The sequence below is a fragment of the Thunnus maccoyii genome, chromosome 19 (genome assembly GCF_910596095.1).
Source record: "Thunnus maccoyii chromosome 19, fThuMac1.1, whole genome shotgun sequence".
Taxonomy (NCBI): domain Eukaryota; kingdom Metazoa; phylum Chordata; class Actinopteri; order Scombriformes; family Scombridae; genus Thunnus; species Thunnus maccoyii.
The window spans coordinates 25,362,854-25,384,299 of record NC_056551.1 but is presented as its reverse complement, the minus strand read 5'-3'; the positions used below and the strand labels follow the sequence as shown (position 1 = coordinate 25,384,299).

Sequence of the window (21,446 nt, the reverse complement as noted above, 5' to 3'; positions counted from 1 at the left end):
ATTTTCATCTGGACAGTAAACTACATACTGTAAAGACCCCGAAGCAACTGTTGGAATGAGATGATTTCCCTCACAACTACTGAACTGTATGAACTGTGATGCTAAAATACTCCTGCCCAAAAAATCTCATCGTTAGTATGAACCAGTTAAAGAGGAAGGTCACTGATTGACCACCTGTTCTCTGTGTAAAAAGTAGTATAAAGCCTCTTGTGTCTCCAGAGGGAGCTGCTGTGTGATATCCAAGCGGATGGCTCCTGGTCTGAAAAGTGAAGCCAATGCGGAAGTGCCTTAAACCTGCATTCTCTCTAATGGCCACCAGGGGGCGACTCCACTGGTGGCAAAAAAAGTCCGATTGTATGGAAGTCTATGAGAAAATGACCCTACTTCTTTATGGTCTCAATCGCTAGTTTCAAGTCTTCTTCAATGCATCATGATGTTCATTTTGTAAATTATGGTCTCATTTAGGGTAAAATAGACGATAAAGCAGCGTATCCTTTAGGGCGTGGTTGCCTTGGGATTGACAAGTCGCTACCTCAGCAACAATGTTGATTATGTAACGTAACCATGGCGTAACCCCCCAGATTCGGAGTATAGGTGTAGCTGTTGCAGAGTATTTTCAGTTCATGAAAGTTAACTGTAACATTTTGGCCTAAAAAAGTCTTGTTTAGCGTTTGGTTGCACTAAAAGACCCTCTAAGGAGTCGGCTGTCCAGTTTTTCCGGTAAGTACATTTTGTTTTAATGGTTTGAAGCCTGTTTGTCACTAGGGAAAATTAGCATTAGCATTATCACAGTTATCCATTGACTGTAAATGCACCATACTAACCAAGCTAGCAGCTAGCGCTAGGGTCAGCTCCACCCTCTCGTCCAAATATGGTCACTTCTGCCTCCAAATAAAATCCAAGCCTAGCGAATCCAAGATGGCGACAGTCAAATCGCCAAACTCAAGGCTTCAAAATGGCAGTCCACAAACCAATGGGTGACGTCACAGAGACTGCGTCCATATTTTTTTACAGTTTATGACAAAATCTGATAAATTGCCTCAAGTAATGTCACCTGAGTCAGCGTCAGTTGGGGCTGAAGACTACAAGATTGAAAAGTAAAAAAATCTGGGGGTGTGGAGTTAGAAAGAAGTGAGGTAGCTCCTCATCTCTGCTGGATGCTAGCAGCTCTAGGCTACATTAGCCGCTACTAGCATAAAACACCCCAATCTCTGACCAAACTCTCGGCGGTCGAATTGCATTGTGGGTAATGTAGAGGCCAGGTTTCCACAAGGAACAAGAAAGTGTAGAATAAAGAGGAGGATATCTCTGGCTCTGCTGCATGAGGCACCACAGCAGTATGTATTGATGTAATTATCAAAGGATCAACATGCAGGTTGATTAGCATAGGCAGGAATCCCTTTAGCACGTTACCCCCTCTGCTGCATGGTGGGAAACGATCTGTGAAGATCTTTCTGTTCGCCACAGTCTGCTGATGTCCTTTCACAAAGAGCTGAGTCAGTGAGTCGGTAATGAAGCAGTTTGTTTGAAGAGAGGAGTGGAAAAGTCAATAGGCTTAATCCGAATTGCTGTTGTAATGCAGCAGGTGCAATGTGAGGCGAGATGCAGCTAATGACATCATGTAGGAAATAAACAAAGCAATAATACTGCAGGATAAAGTCCTCTCAAGTTCCTGCAGGATTCCCAGGTTGTGCAGGATCCGTTTATACTGATTTCCTTTTAAATTCCTGCAAGAAATGTTAAAGTTTAATTTCTGCGGGAATACCTTTAGGTTACTCAGCAGGATTCCCATAAGACTTTTTTTGTAAGACTCTTAATAATTTGTGCCATTTGATTTGCTTCATTGGCGCAGATTGAGGAGCTGTGATGTGAGATTTGAGTTGAAAAATATCAATTAAAGTAGTAAATGAAGATATAGGAGCAACCACACGGGCAACAAGTGTACACAGCTGTTTTCCATGTTCCCTGATTATGCAAAGTTTACACAAAAAGATGCAGGTGTAGCCTGAACACAGGGCCTGAAATGGGGAAGTAGAGGTCGTGTGTGTCAGTGTGTGGCAGGTGTTTGAGCCTACTTGTCATGTCAGTTATCAAGGCAGCATCTATAAAGCACATCACTGCTGTTTCACTGCTGGTGATTGTAACTGCTGATAAAATGTTTTTCTGCTGTTTTTCCTTTCCTGTTGACCTGTTTCTGTTTCTCTCTCTGTCCTGGATCAAATGCTGTCTGTACTTTATGTGCACATTACGCAGCTCAGTGTGTGTGCGTGTCCAGCGTCATGTAAATGTATATGTCAAACACTTAAAGCCAAACATACGACCATTTCTCATCCTAAACACCCCATGCAATTTTTAACTTAACTACCTCTGTTAGAGAAAAAGCTCTAAAAATCTGCTGTACACTACCTGCTCAGGTAATCACTTGTTCCTGCTGAAAACAAGTGGACAAAACATCAAATATTGAAGATTTAAAGACATAGAAACCAACAGGATAACATTTTTTAGTGTGACAATATATGAACTTAATCAACAAACCTGTAACAGTTCAGAATGAAATACTCACCCAGCCAGTTATGTAATAATCCCGTCCGGTTTACTGTAGTAGCACATACAGTTATTTGTTGGGAGTTCTTTCAGGTATCAGTCTGACCCCAAGTTGTTAACTAATAAAGATACTTGTCAGATTTCTAGCAGAAAGTTGCATTATAATTACAAACACCGAAAAACTACTACTGCATTCATACATAGAGTACTGCAGTGTGACTACAGAGATGGTTCAGCTTCATGTCAGGTGTAGCATCCATTCAAATAAGTAAACATACACGACATCAGGCATTATCTATTACATAAGTCAAAGTATTATATGTGCTCTGTGTCTTGTCATCTTCTGCACCTGGATGAATTTTTGAACACTGATTTAAGTCCATCTGAAATTAAAGCAACACACCAAATCATTTGTGTTCTCCTTTGAGAAAAAATCAGAAACCAAAAGCGACACATTTATATTGTATATTCTTTAATTTAATGATGGCACCCCCTAGTTTCACATTATTTCGATACTGCTCCATCATCCACTTACATAGCTGGAGTTACTTCAATACAGCAAATCAAATCTTTTCATAAAGCGATAACGTGCCGTTCTATCATAGTCAGAGCAGACGGTCACACTGAGCCTGATTGCATCCTGCAACAAAAGAGCCACAGACTCTGAACAACAACCCACATTAGCTTTCCTGCTAAAGTCTCCTTCTCATCTAACTTACAAACATGAACACACATCTTGTCCTGCAGCTTAGCTTGTTGAACAAGTCACCAAACAAACATTCACTGCTAACGTCAGTTAGCAGCTAAAGAGCTAATCAGCTGCTCAGCTGCAGCACATTAAACAGCATGTAAACATACCTGCAAATGTCATTTTGGACCCGTTAGATGCTGTTTGGTCGTTGCTCTTCACAATCCCTGTTAGCAACACACTGTCTGTCCATGACTTGTAGCTACAGCAGTTTGTTAACTTTGTCTCCGTTCATACAGAGTAACACTGGTAGCCTTCAAGCTGCTATCAATCAAACACAGATACCGACGCACCCCTCCAGCCGGCTAAGACAAAAAGGAGCATTTCCCAAGACATTTTCTTTCATTTTAATAATAACAACTATTAACAGTCCATTTAAAAACACCTTGACTGCAGAAAGGGATGATTAGATGTAATTTCAGTTGGAGTTATTTTTTAGTGCAGAAGATGCAAACATAGAGAGTAAAAATTTCAGTGAGCTTCACTGTACAGTGTATGATGCAGTGCAATGTATCATAGCAACATGTTACCGTCCCAACCAGTCAGCACAGCGGGTTAAGGAGACAGTGGAATCAGCTGCTGAGGCTTCTGAGTGAAAATAAAAACCTCCAGACGCTTCACCCACCGAGAAGTGTAAACCCGGCAAGGATGCGATTTACACTCTGCTGAAATGGAAAAACTAAAAAAAAATAAATAAATAAACCAGCTCATCTCTCTCTCTCTGCCCCTTCCTCCCCCCTCCTCTCTCTCAGCTGTCACCCCTCCTCTCTCCCCATCAGTGGCGTCCCCCCCTCCAAGACGCCTCTCTCTTAAGAGGTTTTCTCTGTTCTCTCGTTTCCCAGGTAAACACTCGCATGGGCCAGAGGAGGGTGGGGGGGGGGGGGGGGTTCCTCGTTAAGCCAGTTTCACCATTTACTCTTTCCATCATCTTCAGAGCCCTGCTCCAGCAAGTACACACCTGTAGTGAACACCGACAGTTGACAAGAGTTCAAGACATTTCATTTAAAAGTTTTATTTGCCTTTTGCCCTTTTTTTCTACTTTTTTTTTTTTTTTTTACTATTTTCAGTCATGTTTGACTTCATTCAGACTGACATTTAAGAGAGGGGCCTGCTTAATAGTTAGATAAATTATATTGTACGTAGGACGGACTGGGTATCAATTTGAAATTGTTCAATATTAATGATTTAAAGTGTCAATATGACTCTACTGATGCCAAAAAAAGATGCTTTTTTGATGCCTTATTTTGAGGAATATAAGAATGTTTTCATCCAAAACCTTTTTTTTTTTTAAATTTCATCAATAAAAGCCAAAGTTCATAAATGTTAAATGTTGTCTAAACACAAGCAGGCATATAAGACATTTACCCAAATGAAATGCAGTCAGATATTTGATTTGGAACTAAAACTGAATCAAAAGATTTTATGGATGCATTTTGGTCAGTAACAAAAAAGTCCATTAATAATATATTCAGAAGGTAAATCAGTTATTCTGCTGTCAATAGAATATCACAAAAAACCCCAAACTCTATTTATTTGCTGCTTCTCTCTGTTTTACATCACTGCAAATTGAAAATTTATGGCTGTTTGATTGTTGATGCAAAAAAAAAAAGAAGTCACTTTTGGGCTACAGGAAATTATAATGGCCATTTCTCACTATTTTCTGGTGACAAATGATGAGTAAATTAGACTTATATAGAGTTAATAGAAGAAGAGACATCAGTAGATTAGTACTGCGACAACGATTGCATTTACTATCCATTAATCTGTCACTGATTTATTGTTTAATCATTTAATCTATAAAATGTGAGAAAATAGTGAAAAATTCACATTACAGTTTCCCAAAACCCATCTGACATCTTCAAACTGTATCGTCTGAAGAACAGTTTGAAACCCAAAGATACAAAACACAGAAAAGCAGCAAATCACAGCTGGAAGCAGAGAATGTTTGATTTATTACAGCTATTAATCAATTATCATAACAGCTGAGTGTTAACATTCATTCAAACATTAGTTTAACCTAAAAAAACGTCTTAACTCAAGGTCCTTACAGGTTTTCTAGAGCTTTCAACCAGACTCCAACAGATATATTGGCTGATATCAACTCATTGCAGGTGGATCTGTATCGGCGAACATGTCCGCTGGTAACTGACAGAAATAGATGTTTTGAAGCCACAAGAGAGTAGTGACGAGTTTATCTTTCATCTGTAAAACATTCTGCTTACTACATTTCTTGGTTGCAGTTGATAAAAATAACTTAATGGGTCGTGTAACAAAAATTGCTATTGATAAGTGATATATCATTATGAGATTTTCAACCTCATCTCATGGTCTTATCATGGTCTATATCTGCTTGAGATGCAGCTGAAAGCTCCAGCTAGTAAGTGGACCTTGAGTTAGTTTTTTTTGACTAAAACGACTAAATTAGTGTTGACTTTCTGCCATTAAACTAACTGATTGACTAATCATTTCCACGTTACAGTAGATTCACCTATAATGATTATAATACGAAGCAAACTGTAGTATGTTCAGCTGAGGACGGATGCAGGTTGCAGGTTGGTGTTCGTTGACAGATCGTCAGCAGACATTAACTCTCAGATTATTACAGTGTGAAAAGAGTCCCGACAGACTTGCTGGATGGGGCCCTGAGTACGGAGTCCTTTAATCTCTTAACCTTCTCACTACCACCTCCTCCTCCTCCTCCTCTTTTAAACACTGATCCACGGTCAAATGCTTTTCATCACTCCTGTGACATTATATCAACAACAGGAGAAGCATAATCTGATGACTGATGACCGTAGACCTTTGATGAAAGGAATCGTTTGACATTTAGAGGAATAGCCTTACTTGCTTTCTCGCAAAGAATAAAAAGAGAAGATCGATACCAATCTCATGCGTCGGGCCTGTTTCAGAAAAGTGATTTGCGAGCGCTGCTTATATCACCAACGGTGGCTTTGGGGTTTGTTTTGATCAGTAAAAGGTCAAAATTAACACATGAAGAAAATATTTCATGTTGCAACTTTCAACTGTTTTGTTCACACATGTATCTCGATTGTAGGGAAGCTAATAGGTACGAAAATATGGATAGCGTAAGTATTAATTAGTGAGTTTTAGAGGTTGATTGGTTTTAAATAGAGCCTGGATAGCTGATTATGTGTGAACTCTTTACTTTAAGTCCTCCTATTTAGCAGTAAACGCATATAAACAGTTAATAAATGGTTTATAACACACTATAATGTAGTTATAAGCAGATATAAGGACATTTTTAAGTGTTTCTTTATGTAAACACTTAAAAATGCAATTATAACTTCTCCTATGAAGACATATTTTATGTTGTTACAGCTGTATTTTATTATTGGTGCCCACAGGAGGAGTTATAGTTGTTGACAAATACATAAATAAACACTTACATCTGCTTACAACCACATCATAGTGTGTTATAAACCACTTATTAACTGTTTATTATGAGTGCTAAATAGGGGGGATTATTAAATGTATAGTATCGATCTTCTCCTTTAACTCTCAGCAAAAAAAAGCAAATAAGAGTATTTCCCAAAATGTGGAACTATTCCTTTAAGCGCAGATGTTGTGCCGTTCCTCCCGGCCTGATCTCCCCCTTACACGACTTTCAACTGAAGTTCTGTGATCATCACCGACGTCGCTCTCCTTCTACACTAACCTTCAGGCCGGAGCGAGGATGTGCTCGTGTCCCCTCTCCATGACATCACTGAACCCAAACCAATGAGAGAGCTCCGTCCTCTCAGCTCCACAACAGCTCCTGTTTGTTTGTTTTTTGTTTTTTTTAGCCACGAAACGCTCAAACGATGCACTTTGCCTCGCCGCATGGCATGTTTGAAACACGTTCTCACCTCTACGCCATCAATCAATCATAGTAAACGTGTGACGTTGATGTTAACGTTGTGTGTTTGTGTGATCCGACCTCACTGCTCATATTTTATCCCTGTTTTCTGACACCATCATCTTGTTTTTCTGTGTGTTTTCTGCTTTTGTTAATGTTTAAAAGTGTGTATTTATGTGTGTGTGTGTGTGTGTGTGCATGATTGCCCTTGCTATTTTTTTTCTTCTTCTTCTTCTTCTTCTTTCTTGCGTCCTCACCCCCCGTCTCTCTCACTCACTCTCTCTTTCTTCTCTTTCCAATCCCAGAGTTCCGTTCTCCGTCTCACGGGGGCAACCTCAACCGCTCGGCGTCCCTGAGCTGCACTGAGCGCGCTCCGGAAAGCGGCTCCGTCGGCGGCAGCAACACTCAGATCCCAGGAACCCCCTTCCAGTACATACCAGACTTCTGCGTACGTGCTCTGACAGACCTGCAGTTTGTCAAGGTAACTGCAAACCACTGCAACAGTTATGAATGCTGTTAAGTCTGATATATGAGGGATCAACATTATCCTACTGTACCCTAAAACAATCAAATTAATAATATACACAAAAATATTTATAATGAATTATTTATATTCATTACACTTTCTTTTATTTTAGGTGAGGAGGCTCTTCTGTCTCTGTTTGTCTCTTTTTAAACTGCTACTATAAATGCAAATAATTAAATGCTAAAAATTCACCCATTCACACACACACACACACACACACACACACACACACACACACACATACACACAATCAGTATAATACAGAATAAGGACCACACAAGTGTCTGTAGCTGCTTTACTGTGAACTAATCAGACTTCCATTTATCTTTCAAATATTTTGTGCTTTGATTTAATATCTCCAGCTAATGTGATAAGAAGTAAGAAATGAACATTTTAACTCCACGCTGATAAGATGAAGTGTGTGTGAATCATTTTCCTGTTATCAAGAAAAAGTTCAGTTAAGCTGAAATTCACAAAAGATTTGCTTGTTTTTATGAGTCAGGATGAGTAATACTGTCTTTATTAAATAACTCCAACTACAGTAAGAAAAATTGTTTATACAAAAAATGTTCTGAGTATTATAATATCTTATTAACTCATTAGTATCCAGTCTGAGATACATACAGAACCAACATGTACACTGTCAGCTGCTAATATACACTGATGACAACAATTCAATTCATTTCACCACCGTTTAGACATTTAGAGAATGAATTTATTGAAAGATAAAGGCAGTTATTCTTTTGAATTTATCATTAATCAGTTTAGGTCAGACTGCATCTAATAACATGATGTATCAGCTGAATAACGTGGTTATATATATAAATATATTAAACAATTTATTTTATGGTATTAGTTTTATTTTAAATTGATAAACAGAATTCACTGCTCTCCTAATAATAATAATAATAATAATAATAATAATAATAACTTAATTTTTTACACCAAATTGTGTACATACATACAGTATATACATAATTATATGTTTAGAATGAAAAATATTTAAACAAATAAATTTAAAAGTGCTAAACAAAACATTATATAAATACAATAAAACAGCGTAGAATAATCATCGTAAAATTTAAAATAAAAGTAAACTTTTAGTCTGTAAAGACAACGATACAAAACACTTCAATTAATTACTTAAAAAGTTTAGGATTTTAGGAAACAAATATGAAATTGTTAAACAATTTACAGGCTTGTAAACTAGTCATGAAATTTTAAAATCCACTGTAAAATGGGTTTAACATCCTTCCTTTAACTTGTTGTGGTTTAAACTTCGGCAGCAGCGTTTTATATCAGTTAATAGAGAAGCGAGATACAGTCTGACTTCTGTGATGTTTCTCACTACTACTAAGGTTTCAACTTCCTGTCCAGTAGATAAAGACTTGTTTGAGATGCTAAAGCTAAGATAAAGAAAGTTATCGCTGGTGTTTTGTCTCCTCAGGTCACTCGTTCCCAGTACCAGAACGGTCTCCTGGCGTCCAGGCTGGACAGCACGCCGCAGTCTCCAGACGGCAGTCACGTTCGCTTGGACATGTCTGTCTCTTTGCCTCCCGTGACGCCGCCGGGGACTCGCACTCCGCTGCCCCTGGCCACGCCTCCCGTAAAGCACCCGTCGTCTAAAGCTCAGCCGACGCCGCCGGGCAGCCGCACCGCTCTGCCCCAAACCACCACCACCACCACCACCTCCTCCTCCTCCTCCTCCTCCAGCCGCAGGCCGAGCCAGGCTTTGCCTCAGGCCTCTCCTCCTCCGAACAACCACACCCCCCTCTCACAAAGCCCTCCGTCCTCCTTGAGTACAGCGACGTGCGCCTCTAACCCCCACCCGACTCTGTCCTCCTCCCTCTCCTCCAAATCCCAGCATTCCTCGCCCTCTGCCGGCTCCGAGAAGGGGTCGGGAGAGGCCGCCGCTCTGCTCAGTGAGCAGCAGAACTGTGTGGGCCCCCGTAGGCCCAGCCACACCCAGGCACACCCCCACCCCCACCCACACGTTCAAACCATCAGTCACGCACGCACTGAAAGCACCATCTAACTAAAACTAAACTACCTGTGCGCTCACTTACATAACACATACTCGCGCTACGTCCTGTTCATCGACTGTATATAAATATGGACGCCATGACAACGCTCAGAAAGTGAAGCCAAAACATCTGGATCGCCCCCTAGTGGCTGGCAGCAGTATAGGTCATAAGTCCCGCCCCCTCCATGTTAGCGGATGGGACATGAGCCAAACTAAAAAAAAAGTAAAAAGTACACGCCAAATAAATTTATGTAGTTCTTATCATGCTGATGTTTGTCCAAGTGCTCATTTTTCTGATACGTTTGTTTTTTAATTAGTTATTTGACGATAAAAGGATAAAAAAAAAGGAGGTGTGACATCATGATTGACAGCTGCGACAGCCTCTCTCAAACCTCTACTCGCCCCTACTCCAAATGCAAGATGGCCGCTCCCGGAAAGGAGATATTTTGGCTTCACTTTTACGTAGTGGCAGGAAGTGGAGACGCATCGTCCATATTTCTATATAAAGTCAATGTTTCTGTTCCTGTTTGCTTGTGGTCTCCTGAACCTTTCTGTAGATGTCTGAGGGATGCTGACGGTCAGCACATTGTGTGTATTTTTGTAAACAGGAATCCTCGTCTGTCCCTTCCTGCATGTCCCCCCCCCCCCCCCCCACCCGCCCCCCCAAAAACACAGAAACAGATCAAGAATAGAGTGAAAAGACAGCGGATGAACAGGGAACACTCCTGAGTAAGAGTAGAAACATAGATGGAGTTACGTATGTTTGCTCGTAAAGGATCAGTTCACCCAGAATACTAAAAGATATATTTATTTTCTCACTTGCGTCTATTAAGATAAAGTATAGTTTTATCTCTTGAGATTCTGCCTCGGTGCAACGGAAGCAAAGGGAATTTTATTTGTCGTGCTCACAGCGGTGAAACATTTAAAAAGAGCAACGTGCCTTTAAAGAAACAATGTGGGGTCGTTCACAGACGTCACTGTGAAACTATTTTATAATAAGGGAATAATCGCTTTGTCAACTGTTGACAGTGATGTCTGTGGATTTTAGAGGATAAATGAGACGTTGTTTCGTTAAAGACGTGTTGCTCGAACTGAAATTTAAATACATTTTCTGATAAGAAATCAGCTTATATGCTGTATATCCTTGGAAGTTTAATTTGGCAACTAATGCTGATTTAGTTTTAGCTGATTTAGCTTCTGACGATAATGTACGTTAGGTTCAGTCAAATTTTAGTGATTAGATTTTTGTTAGTTCTAGTCCACGAAAACGAAAGACGTTTTAGTCTCATTTTTGTCCTGCATTTTTAATTTATATGTCTTTTAAGCATTTTTTTGAGGCTACAGCTATCTTTATTGTAAACTGTTACCATGGTTACAGGTGTTGCTCTATCACAAGAGTAGTGGAAAAGACACCGTTTACTACTTCTGTTCACATATGCAGCGTCTTTCACATTATCGCTTAGTTTTTATTCTTAATTCTCATTTTTCAAAGTTGAAAAAAAAAAGGGTCGTCAATGAATATTTTTATTTTGATCCTTGGTGTTTGTCTTGGCTTGTTTGGTCAAAACTGTAATTACCACAAAGAAAAAAATGTAAGTTTTATTTAAATTATTAGCAGTGATAGCGCCCCCGTCATTACTGCTCTCCAAGAGGCTTTATTTTTGGTTTCTGACTGACGATGTCACACTGTACTGTAATTTAATTGTAGCAGTATCAGTTTGATAGATCAGTTAAATGCAGCTACAGAGGCCAGTTGACCAGCTGAAGGGACTTCGTTAGTCATTGTTTAGTCCTGTTAGTGATTCAAACACTTCCTACATTCCTACACAGGTTACTGTTGACAGAAGTCAGTTCAGTTGTTTTTATCTCAAATTTCCCTTTTTATTTTTCCAAAGAGTGAAACCTCTAAAGGTTATAAAGTTAATGTTTTTGTTTAGTTAGAGGCCTCGTTAGAGAACGGCTGTTTGATTGAGTGTATTATTTAGAAATAAATGGCTCTTATGAAGGCAGTTGTAACAGATGAATGAATGAATTTATGTGTCTCCTGCCGCTGTCTGTGAGCTGTCAGTGAGTCAATTCAACTACCAGCAAACAGACCAGATTCACTGTACTGAACGGCTTCTGTAGTTAAACAGCCACACTGTACCACTGACGCTGCATGTTTGAGCCCATTTAATACAAACCATATATACTTTACATTACTCTTGACTATCTTCAAACCATGCTGCAGGTGTTCTTCTAACTTTCCAGGCTGCCATTGACTTCCATTAATTTCTGTATGGTGTGAAAATCAGTTGAAATTCACTTGAGGTGTTTAATCCATCGTAGTGAACATCAGGCCTGTGTTAGATGTAATATTGATGTGAGATAACGGTCCACTGTGTCCTTGTTTACTGTGAAGCAGTGTGCCGACACGCAGAGCAACAACTAGAGCTCTGATTGGCCAGATTCTCATAACACATAACAGCTGGCCAATCAGAGCTCCCTCTGCTGCTGCATGGGTCGGACTACATTTAATTTTTAGGTGGCTCACTGCCTTGAAATTAAAGATTAACGTCTTTAAATGAAAGCAAACACAGAATGGAAACTGAATCTGTTAGTAGGAGACAAATTAATTGTAGGATGGAATATAATAAGTAGAAGTAAATGGAATATAGTGGTAAAAGAATCTTAATTATTAGTTAATTATACTATTTCTTTTTAAAAATTAAATAATTAAAGACAGAATAAGATAATATAATTATTAATTGGAAAATTTAATTATCTTTTTATTTGATTTTTTTACTTTGAGTTTATTAATGTGCAATTTAAATGCAAATTGAATTAATCAAGTAATAGCTTTTTTAAAGATGTATTAATGTATTACCTGATCATAATTAAACAATATAAAGATCTATAATTATTTCAGCACAAAATCAACAAGAATCTGTTATTTGATTTTTGTATCCTACAGAAATTAATGGAGATCAATGGCTGCCTGAAGAGATAGATGGAAAATAGTATATTGAATATTGTAAATTACACTTGATTTGTAGTTAAGGGGCTAAAACTTGCAGAAACAGCGGAATGGTCCTTTATTTACCACCTGCACATTACTAGTGATGTGAAGGTGGGTGTCTTCCTGGCCTACCTCTCGACCAAGGCAATATGTTTTAAATTATTTAATTTCCAAGAGTAATATGAAAATATTTATTTTGCGTAATAGTAATTTATATGTATTTAACATTTATTTGTTGTTTTATATTTTTAGAGGTTTTATTTATTTGTTTTGCTTCCTGCTGAGTTGAAGGACAGGCTGCGTAATTCAGATGATGTTTATTATGAAAAGCTTCCACTTCTTAGCATCTCCTCTAAAATATTCCTCACTGTGAACAGAGCTCGGTGCGGCGGCTCCGTCTCAACGCTTCACAATATCAAGACACGAACAGCTGACCGAACTGGATCTAAAGTCATCGCAACACTGTGCGTTCGCTGACAGGAAACGATGGACTGAGTTCATTACTGATGTCAAAACTCTCGGTTGGAAGTAACACCGGGCTTCTTATTTATATTCACTGAGTTGTGTTTAAGCACTTGTGTTCATTTTCACGCTATTTAATAATCAAAACAAAACAGACAAATGACATGAAGACCAAATAACCCAGAAAGCAACAAGTAGTTTAATGCTTATAGTTTTCAGTAGCAGGTGTGTTCGCAGCACAGTTGGGAATTTTTTTATTTTTTATTTAATGTCATCCGCTGTCCAAGTTTAAAAAGGGCATTTCTACATATTCCCTGCACAAGACGACTTTATTTGTTAGCAAACTACAAAAATTCCAACCAAATTCTCATTTCTCCTTTTATTCAAGGCCCTTGAGCAGGGTTTTAGAAATACTGAGGTCATGAGCCGGAGTCCCCAAACACCACACAAACACACTTATTTGCTTTTCCGCCAAGATTGCGACAAGAAGATTGATACCAATTTCGTCTCTGTACGATAAATATGCTTAGCTTAGCTTAGCATAAAGCTAATTGGAGATATGGGAATGGCATCAATCGTCTCATCTTACTCAAGGCCAGAAAGCAAATGCGTGTATTTTTCAAAATGTCCAACTCTAAGTAAATTCCTCTCAAAACCAACTAAAATTATTGTTACATAACCTTTTCTCTATTTGATAATTCGTACTAGATTACATACTTACATCTTTTATTAGAAACTACCTAAATTTATTAGAGAATCACAGACCAGTAAAATAATTTGTTGTTTCAAAGCCCATTTTATGCTGGAATTACAGGATAATGTAGTATATAATATAGGATGAATGTTAGCGGAAAAATACGGGGTCTAAAAATTACTTAAATCATCTAAAACTGGAAGTAAGTTATTAACTTTTGAAAGGAAATTCCCCAAAGTCTTAATACCCCAAAATTCCCAGAAAAAAAAGGTACAGAAGACCTCAGAGTCCTCAACTGTAGCGACAAATTTCACATTTCCACAAAGTCCCCACTAGTCTTGCTGTTATGTCTAATTTTTTATCTTGTAATATCATTACTGTTAGTTTCACATATGATATGATATGATAGGTTATGGCATTACAAACAAAAAGACTTTTCAAACTTGCATTTTCTCAGCTCTGGGCTAACGTAAACCCGAGGCTACAGAAAGCTTAAAGCTAGCTTAAAGGAATCGTTCAACATTTTGGGAAATATGCTTATTCAGTCACTTAGATGAGAAGATCGACACCACTCTGACGGTTGAATATGATCCTACAGCCAGCACACGGTTAGCTTATTTTAGCATAGCTTAGCATAAAGAATGTAAACAGCTAGCCTGGCTATATCCAAAAAAAATCCGCCTATCTAAAGCTCACTAATTAACACGTTGTATCCTGTTTGTTAAATTTGTACAAAAATGGAAATGTAAAACGGCAAGTTATGAAAGTAATTTTCAGAAAATTACTTCTGCCACAAAATAGTCTGGCACATAACCCCCCGTAAAACCACAATCCCTTAAAATACCACTAATCACTCTTTAATTGACCCCTAATTAAGGGGTTTACTATTCTAAACCCCTTAATCTGAGATTAAGAGGTTTAAGAAGTTTAGTATAGTAGCCAGACGTCCCTTAATTTGTCCAAAAGGCAAAACCCCAAATTCTTAAAACAAACTTAATTTTAAAAGCCATTAATTAACAAATTAAGTACAATTTAAGGGGTACATAATCCCTTAATTATCAATTTAAGGTTTTATTAAGGGTTTCTTAAAAGGAGCTCCTTAATCTGTGCGTATAATCCATTAAAAATATTTTTTATTACAAACCATTAATTTACCCAATAATTATCCCCTTAAAAGCCCATTAAAATGGCTTAAATTCATCACTATTAATGGCTAAACTAATTAAATTTTAAGGTAAAAAATTAAAGGATTCTGTTTCATAGAGTAGGGATCTAACAAACGAGATATCTTGTGTTTATTAGTGAGTTTTAGAAATGCTTTTTGGCAGATGTTTTAATCTTTAGACAGAGCCCCTGCTTTCAGTCTTTGTATTAAGATAAACTAACCGTCTCTTGGCTGTAGCTTCATATTTAATTGACAGATAAGAGAGCTGTTTCTTCTCTTCTAACTCTCAGCAGGAAAGCGAGTAAAAGAGTATTTCCCCAAAATGTTGAGCTTTTCCGTTAACTTTGTTTCACACTTGTTGTATTTATTAACCTTTTTGAGCTAACGGTGAGCCCCCAGGGGGGGTTAAGGATTCACTCGTGGATATCAGGTCAGCACGTTGAAAACACTCACAGCACAATGACTCGTTGAGATTTTAACAACAAACATTCCATCGCATGTCTTCACACTGACTTCACACTGGTGATGTTAACCCTGTCTCAGCTCGGGTCACTACTGTAAACGTAGTGGAAAAACCCTCATGTTGCTTCTTGTGACCTGACAGCGTTTCTCACAATTTGTGCACGATGTGTGTGTGTGTCGTCACCACATTCCAAAAAAACAGGGATTAATTCATACATGGCACTTGATACAATATGAAGATTTAATGTGTGTAAATGATACTGTACCTATTAGAGCAGACAGTGAGTCGGAGGATGTTTGGTTGTGTTCCAGTGGACTGAAGATGATGAGATGATTAACGGGAAGACGACTGTAGCGGCTCTCTCCTCGCTCTCTGTGGAGCGAAAGAGCTGAGCTCTGATGTTAAAGCTGCTAGCATGTGATCTACCTATTTTTTTTTCCTATGTATGCGGTGACACTGAAACAATTTAAGTGACTGTAAAGATGAATTATTTTGTTGATGATATATATATAGTGAGAGATATTTATTTGAAAAGATAAAAACTGTTGTATAAGCTAGCACTGATTTGAAAACACTTTAAACTTGTGAGTTATGTAGCATAAGTCTCAAAGTGTATATTCCAAAGCATTTCTCCTTTTTTGTGGGATGATTTCCTGAGTGAGAAGATCAAGGCTGGATTACCAACCGGGCAAACTGAGCAAAAACGCCCCAAAGTCACTGCCTTCATGTCATATCAGATCAGAATGATTGGAATTACAAGAGTATTTTTCTGTAAGCTAACTTCACCCTAATGATGTCCGGTATGAAAATTTTCACGCTACAGTTATCGTAGGTAAAAATATCACAGTTAACGGTTTTATCATTATAATCTACAAGTCCTGAAATCTTTCTATTAGTGGGAAAATATAGTTAAGTCAGTTTAAGACAGTTAACAGGAAATTACTTTAAAGTCAGGTGTCTTTGACTCTTAGATTCTTTGCACCCGTTCACATCTTAAAAAATAATTACGATTAATGATAAAATATAGAAAGTCATGGTCAGATTAGTTAGAGCTCGACAGACTGACTCTGTTTGACCAGTAGAGGCAGGAGAGCTGCTCTGAAAATGACGATAATCACGGTAATGACGGTAATAGAAATGGTCTGCAGTATTGATACCGTTAGCATGTTTCGTTAGCATCTCTACTTTGTGCTTCATAATATAGAAGCAACTGAAAATCAAGCAAACCAGGGCGCCTGTAAGTTTGTCACTTTAGGTGATTAAACCCACATTTAGTAGATATGATGGTAAATTGTTAATGCACAGTATTCAACCTTCACTAGACCATTTTTATAATCATACAAATCTCCGCTTTCCCATCTCTGCAATCGATCCCATATGACATGAACGTAGCAAAAGCCGCAAGGTCAACTGGTTTGTAGTGATTTGATGTATTAAAAATGTGTTATTGGGATTAATATGCACCACTAAAGCACAATATTTTGGAGTCCTTTTTAAATTTTCTAATTGTGAAATCTTGACGTTTCAAAATCTGGTTTCATTTTTTCAGTTTTGTGCTTACATGATGCATATGGCTAAATTGTGTTTTATCAACTGATTGCAGAGCAAACCTGGGGCCGGTATTGGAATACCAACACACAATGCAGAGATAGTGGGAGGAACTGGGGTGGGGCGGGGGGGCCCCCTAACTGGTAAATCCAGCCATGGGAACGATCATCACTCTGAGAAACTATAGATTTTATTCAGCAGGACCTTTCAGCTCACTGAAAACCTGCTTGTTTAATGCAAATATACTGTATAGTCAACATAGCCTTACCCTCGATTTGAAGAAATTTTAGACCTGCCTGCTGGTTCATATAGGTCTCATGTAGCAATTGGTCTTATACTGGTTTCCAGTGAAGCCACTGGTTGGCTGTATGACTACCAGTTTGTGTACTGGGAAATGTGAAAACAAATTGTTTGACTTAGTAATGTTGTATTTATTGTAAACATTGTATTTATTGCTTTTTTGTTTGTTTGTTTGTTTATTTGTTTGTTTTGTTAAAGGTGTGTACCTGAAGGCGTGAAACGGGCTTCCAGCTGTAAGACGCAGCCTTTATTGGGTTGCAACACTGTGTTCACTTCCCTGATTGCTGTTTGTGTTAAATTACTGTAAATAACCTGTACATGAAGAGCATTTGTATGATGCTAAGAGAGAGAAAATAGCCTACATCTATTTATAATGAAAGATGTTCTGATGTTATTTCAAGTTTTATTTCCATTGTTTTACTAGGAAGGCATTGCATAGCAATAAACATTGCACCAAGTTGACCTCAGATTTACTCCTCCTATCTTCTGTAGCCTTCTTCTATATATTTTTTGTCACTAGACATGATAACCAAAAGCCTTTTTTCTGTACTTTCCCATCCTTTTCCATCCTGTTTCTCCCTCTTATTCATATTTCCTCCCACGCTTTCCTTCTCACTTCACTCCTTTTCTTCACATATTCTTCATCCTGCCCTTATCTCGGCTCCTCTCCCACCGCTCAGAAATATTGAAATTCCTCCAGCTTTGACTGCCGTTCAGATCTGCTAAGTCATTTTTATTGTTCAGACCCTTTTTTTTTTTTTTTTTTCCATCATGGGACTGGAGCGGGGGAGCAGGGCTTATCAGCAGCCCCTGTTGCGGTGTGATGATTAGACCCATACGAAGGTTAAATATTTTCTGCTGTTGGGTTCTCAGGCTACTGAGTTTTCAACACTGTGTATCATTCACAAGTAGTCTCTTTGAATTGTTCGAGTTGCAGAAACAAAGTGAAGAGTAGCAGAGAATAGTGGCCCCCGCGACATGTTTTCGCATCTATTATCATCCTTTTCTTTGCACACAGACGGATCAGGCAGTAAGTTTTTCAGAGTTGCAGTGCAGGTTTGAGATGATTAAAAGACCTGAAATACAAAAATGATAAGAGTTACAACAATAAACTGATGCTGAACGGTCCTGTGAGTAAAGTTATTTTCCCTTTTCATTTCCCCAACATCTGTAGAGTGGACACACAATACTTGTTTGGCAGGTTTTTAATATTCAGACACTGCTGTAACATGTTTGTCTTGGTTGTGAATGTTTTTTTTTTTTTCTTTTACCACAATGGTTGAACAGAAATGGGAGGGGGAGCACTTCCAAACATGGATTGTGTAACTTAAAGCAATGTGTACATACTGTTTTATAACTACTGTAATGCATTTGAAGAAATCTATGAGGTTAATAAACCTGAGTTATATTTCTCTACAGAAAATCGGCCTCTGTTTGATTCTCTGCGGATTATTGTGGACGAGATGAAGTTTTTCTTTTGCTCTGCAGAAACTAACGGCTCGTTTCACATTAACTGATGTGACAAATGTTTACAAGACATGTGGGTGGATCCTCAAATTTTGTTATCAAAAGGAAGCTGGTAATCATACAGTCAGTCAGTCTGTGCCAATCCTGCACTTCTCATACCCTGCAGCAATGAAAACAAACCCTTATTGTAAAAATATAATAATATTTGGAATGCACAACAGGAACAGATGGATTTTTAAGACTTTAAAAACTGTATTAATGGTGATAAAGGTGCAACTCACTTTAAAGGATAGGTTCAAATATTTTTAAGTCTGTTTTAAAACAATACTCACATGCCCATATGTACGTTGAAAGAGTCATTGACTGCATTCAAAACGGCAAAACTTAGCAGCAAAGTCAATTAAAGTGGAATTTCACCATCAAGTTAAAAATCTGTGTTCAGACTAAACTGGAAACCAGACGAATCTACGAGCTCATGTTTTATTTGCTCTGGCTGATGCGTCTCACGCCCCCCCTCCCGTTCAGACAGGTTTCCAGCCGGCCTGGCCCACGTCGGGCCAATCACAGCTGTTTATCCAATAAGGGGGCGGGTTTGATATGATGACTGTACAGAAGAAACAACCAAGATGGCTGCCGCTGATATGGAACTGGTCCGTTGAATCCGCTCTCATGACAGTATTAAAGGTGCAGTGTGTAGGATTTAGTGACATCTAGTGGTGAGGTTGCAGATTGTAGATGTAGATATAAAGGGCTCATTCTAAGGTAACGAAAACACAACGATTCTTATTTTCAGGTGATTATACATTAATTAAAACATACTTATAAATATTATATTCATTTTCTGCCAAGTCTCTTCCACTAGATGCCACTTGTGACTTCTCCCTCTTCTACCTCCCCTTTAATCATTTCCTCAGCTAGAATGATCATTTTTTGTGATTTGTACACTGTGATATTTTATATAGGCTTACAATTATCCCTCTTTGTCCATGTTGACTGCTGACTGGAGAGGAAACGGAAACACGTTGACGTTAGCGTCAATTTTGACCAATGAAAACAGGTTGGAGGTGGAGCAAGTGTGTGAAATGGTTTTTCAAACAAGCAACGTCGTTTAGCCTGTTCGCTGACGCACAGAAGAGGTTAGGAAGGAAAAACTGAAACAATCTGATGATCACTCGTTCGCATCGCGTCCAGTTAGGAAGAGGTGTGGCCAAGCGGTAACCTCAGGGGCTGAAAAATGAAGCAAATGCGGAAGCCAGATGGCGACGACCGGAGCGACTCCCTTTGAGCTTCAAAACCTTCACAAACCAACAGGTGACGTCACGGTAACTTCTTCCATATTTTTATACAGTCTATGGTTGTGGCACACAAATTTACACCACCGACCAATAAATAGAAAACCATCTTGACCGAGCTGACCTTTGAGTCTAAAATAGAGGAAGCTATCTTATCTTATCTTTTTATCTTAATCCTTTTTTTTATCTTTAGTATTATGTAACCCTCCTCTGTCAGGTGTAAACAGCTCTAACCAACTCCTATTTTATACTGTATGAATGTTGAAGGCCAGGTTCACAATCTATAATGTATATCTTACCTTATCTTAACAGTCAGGCGTCCATGTGAACAGTGAAAGAGGTTTTCCTCGCTGTAATCATTCCTCTTATTCATACTGGATATTAAAAGATCCTTCAAATGTGCTTTCAAAGTAAATGATGGGAACCAAAATCCACAGTGTGTCCACACAGTCATTTAAAAGTTGATGTGAAGCTTATTTGAGGCTTCAGCAGTCTGAGTTAGTCATATCAAGTGGATATCTGACACATTTACAGTCTTTTTAGCATCAAATTCCCTCTTTGTGTTTCCACGGACAGTGTTTCCCTGTTGAGCTGCAGGTGGAAGTATAGTAACAAAAAGAGGGACTTTGCCACTAAAAAGACTGTAACGTTGAAAGATATCTACTTGATTTGACTCATTTGGACGCTGAAGCTTCATATTAGCTTCAGATAAACTTTTAAATACATTTTTGCACAGAAGGAGGACTGTTGATTTTGTCCCCCATCACTTACATTGTAAGTGTATTATGAAGGGATCTTCTAATGGTCAGTATGAACAGGAAGAATGATTACAGCGAGAAAAACATGTTTCAATGTTCATCTGGACACCTGACTGTTTTTACGACATCCTTAAAAAAATGTGAACATACCCTTTAAACGTCTCTTTGTCAAGGGCCCAAAGTGATGAATGGCTTGTTTTTATGAAATCTAACAAAGATGGGTGTGAGCTCTTTATTGTTTTCCTGTGTTTTATTGGCTGTGAGCTCACATGAACTCCAATTCGCTGGATTTGAGAAGAGGGTGGTGCAACAATAAAAAGGAAAACATCCAGAATACAGCCCCAAAATGTCCCTCCGGCCCGAACTCAGCCTGTCTGTGTTGGAGCCAAAATGGCGGCCAGACTGAGCAGTTGCAGCTTTTTTTTCTCTCCAAACTTTATTTAAACAAAACACATCGACAACTCAAAACCAGGAGACACAGACATGATGTAACGAACAGATCAATAATACACATAGGAGGGAACATATAAGAAGCAAAGGGAGCGGCATAAATTAATAAATAGTTTTAAAAATATATATAGATTTTAAATAAATATATAACA

General features: G+C 38.4%; 1 protein-coding gene and 1 long non-coding RNA gene across 2 annotated transcripts in view; one reads left to right on the top strand and one right to left on the bottom strand.

The window, feature by feature from the left end:
* LOC121885373 (metal transporter CNNM4) overlaps positions 1–9,847 on the top strand; it is a 29,598-nt gene extending 19,751 nt beyond the window's left edge. Inside the window, exons 6-7 of the mRNA XM_042394765.1 lie at positions 7,454–7,629; positions 9,122–9,847. Coding sequence (XP_042250699.1) covers positions 7,454–7,629; positions 9,122–9,709 — 764 coding nt within the window. The 3' untranslated portion in view covers positions 9,710–9,847. The remainder of the gene's footprint in view (positions 1–7,453; positions 7,630–9,121) is intronic.
* Positions 9,848–16,472: 6,625 nt separating this feature from the next.
* LOC121885408 lies at positions 16,473–21,381 on the bottom strand. Its single transcript, XR_006092551.1, has 2 exons — positions 20,995–21,381; positions 16,473–18,403 (listed from the first exon to the last, which is right to left on the bottom strand). It is a non-coding gene; the product is annotated as an uncharacterized LOC121885408 (long non-coding RNA).
* Between the last annotated feature and the right edge of the window lie 65 nt (positions 21,382–21,446).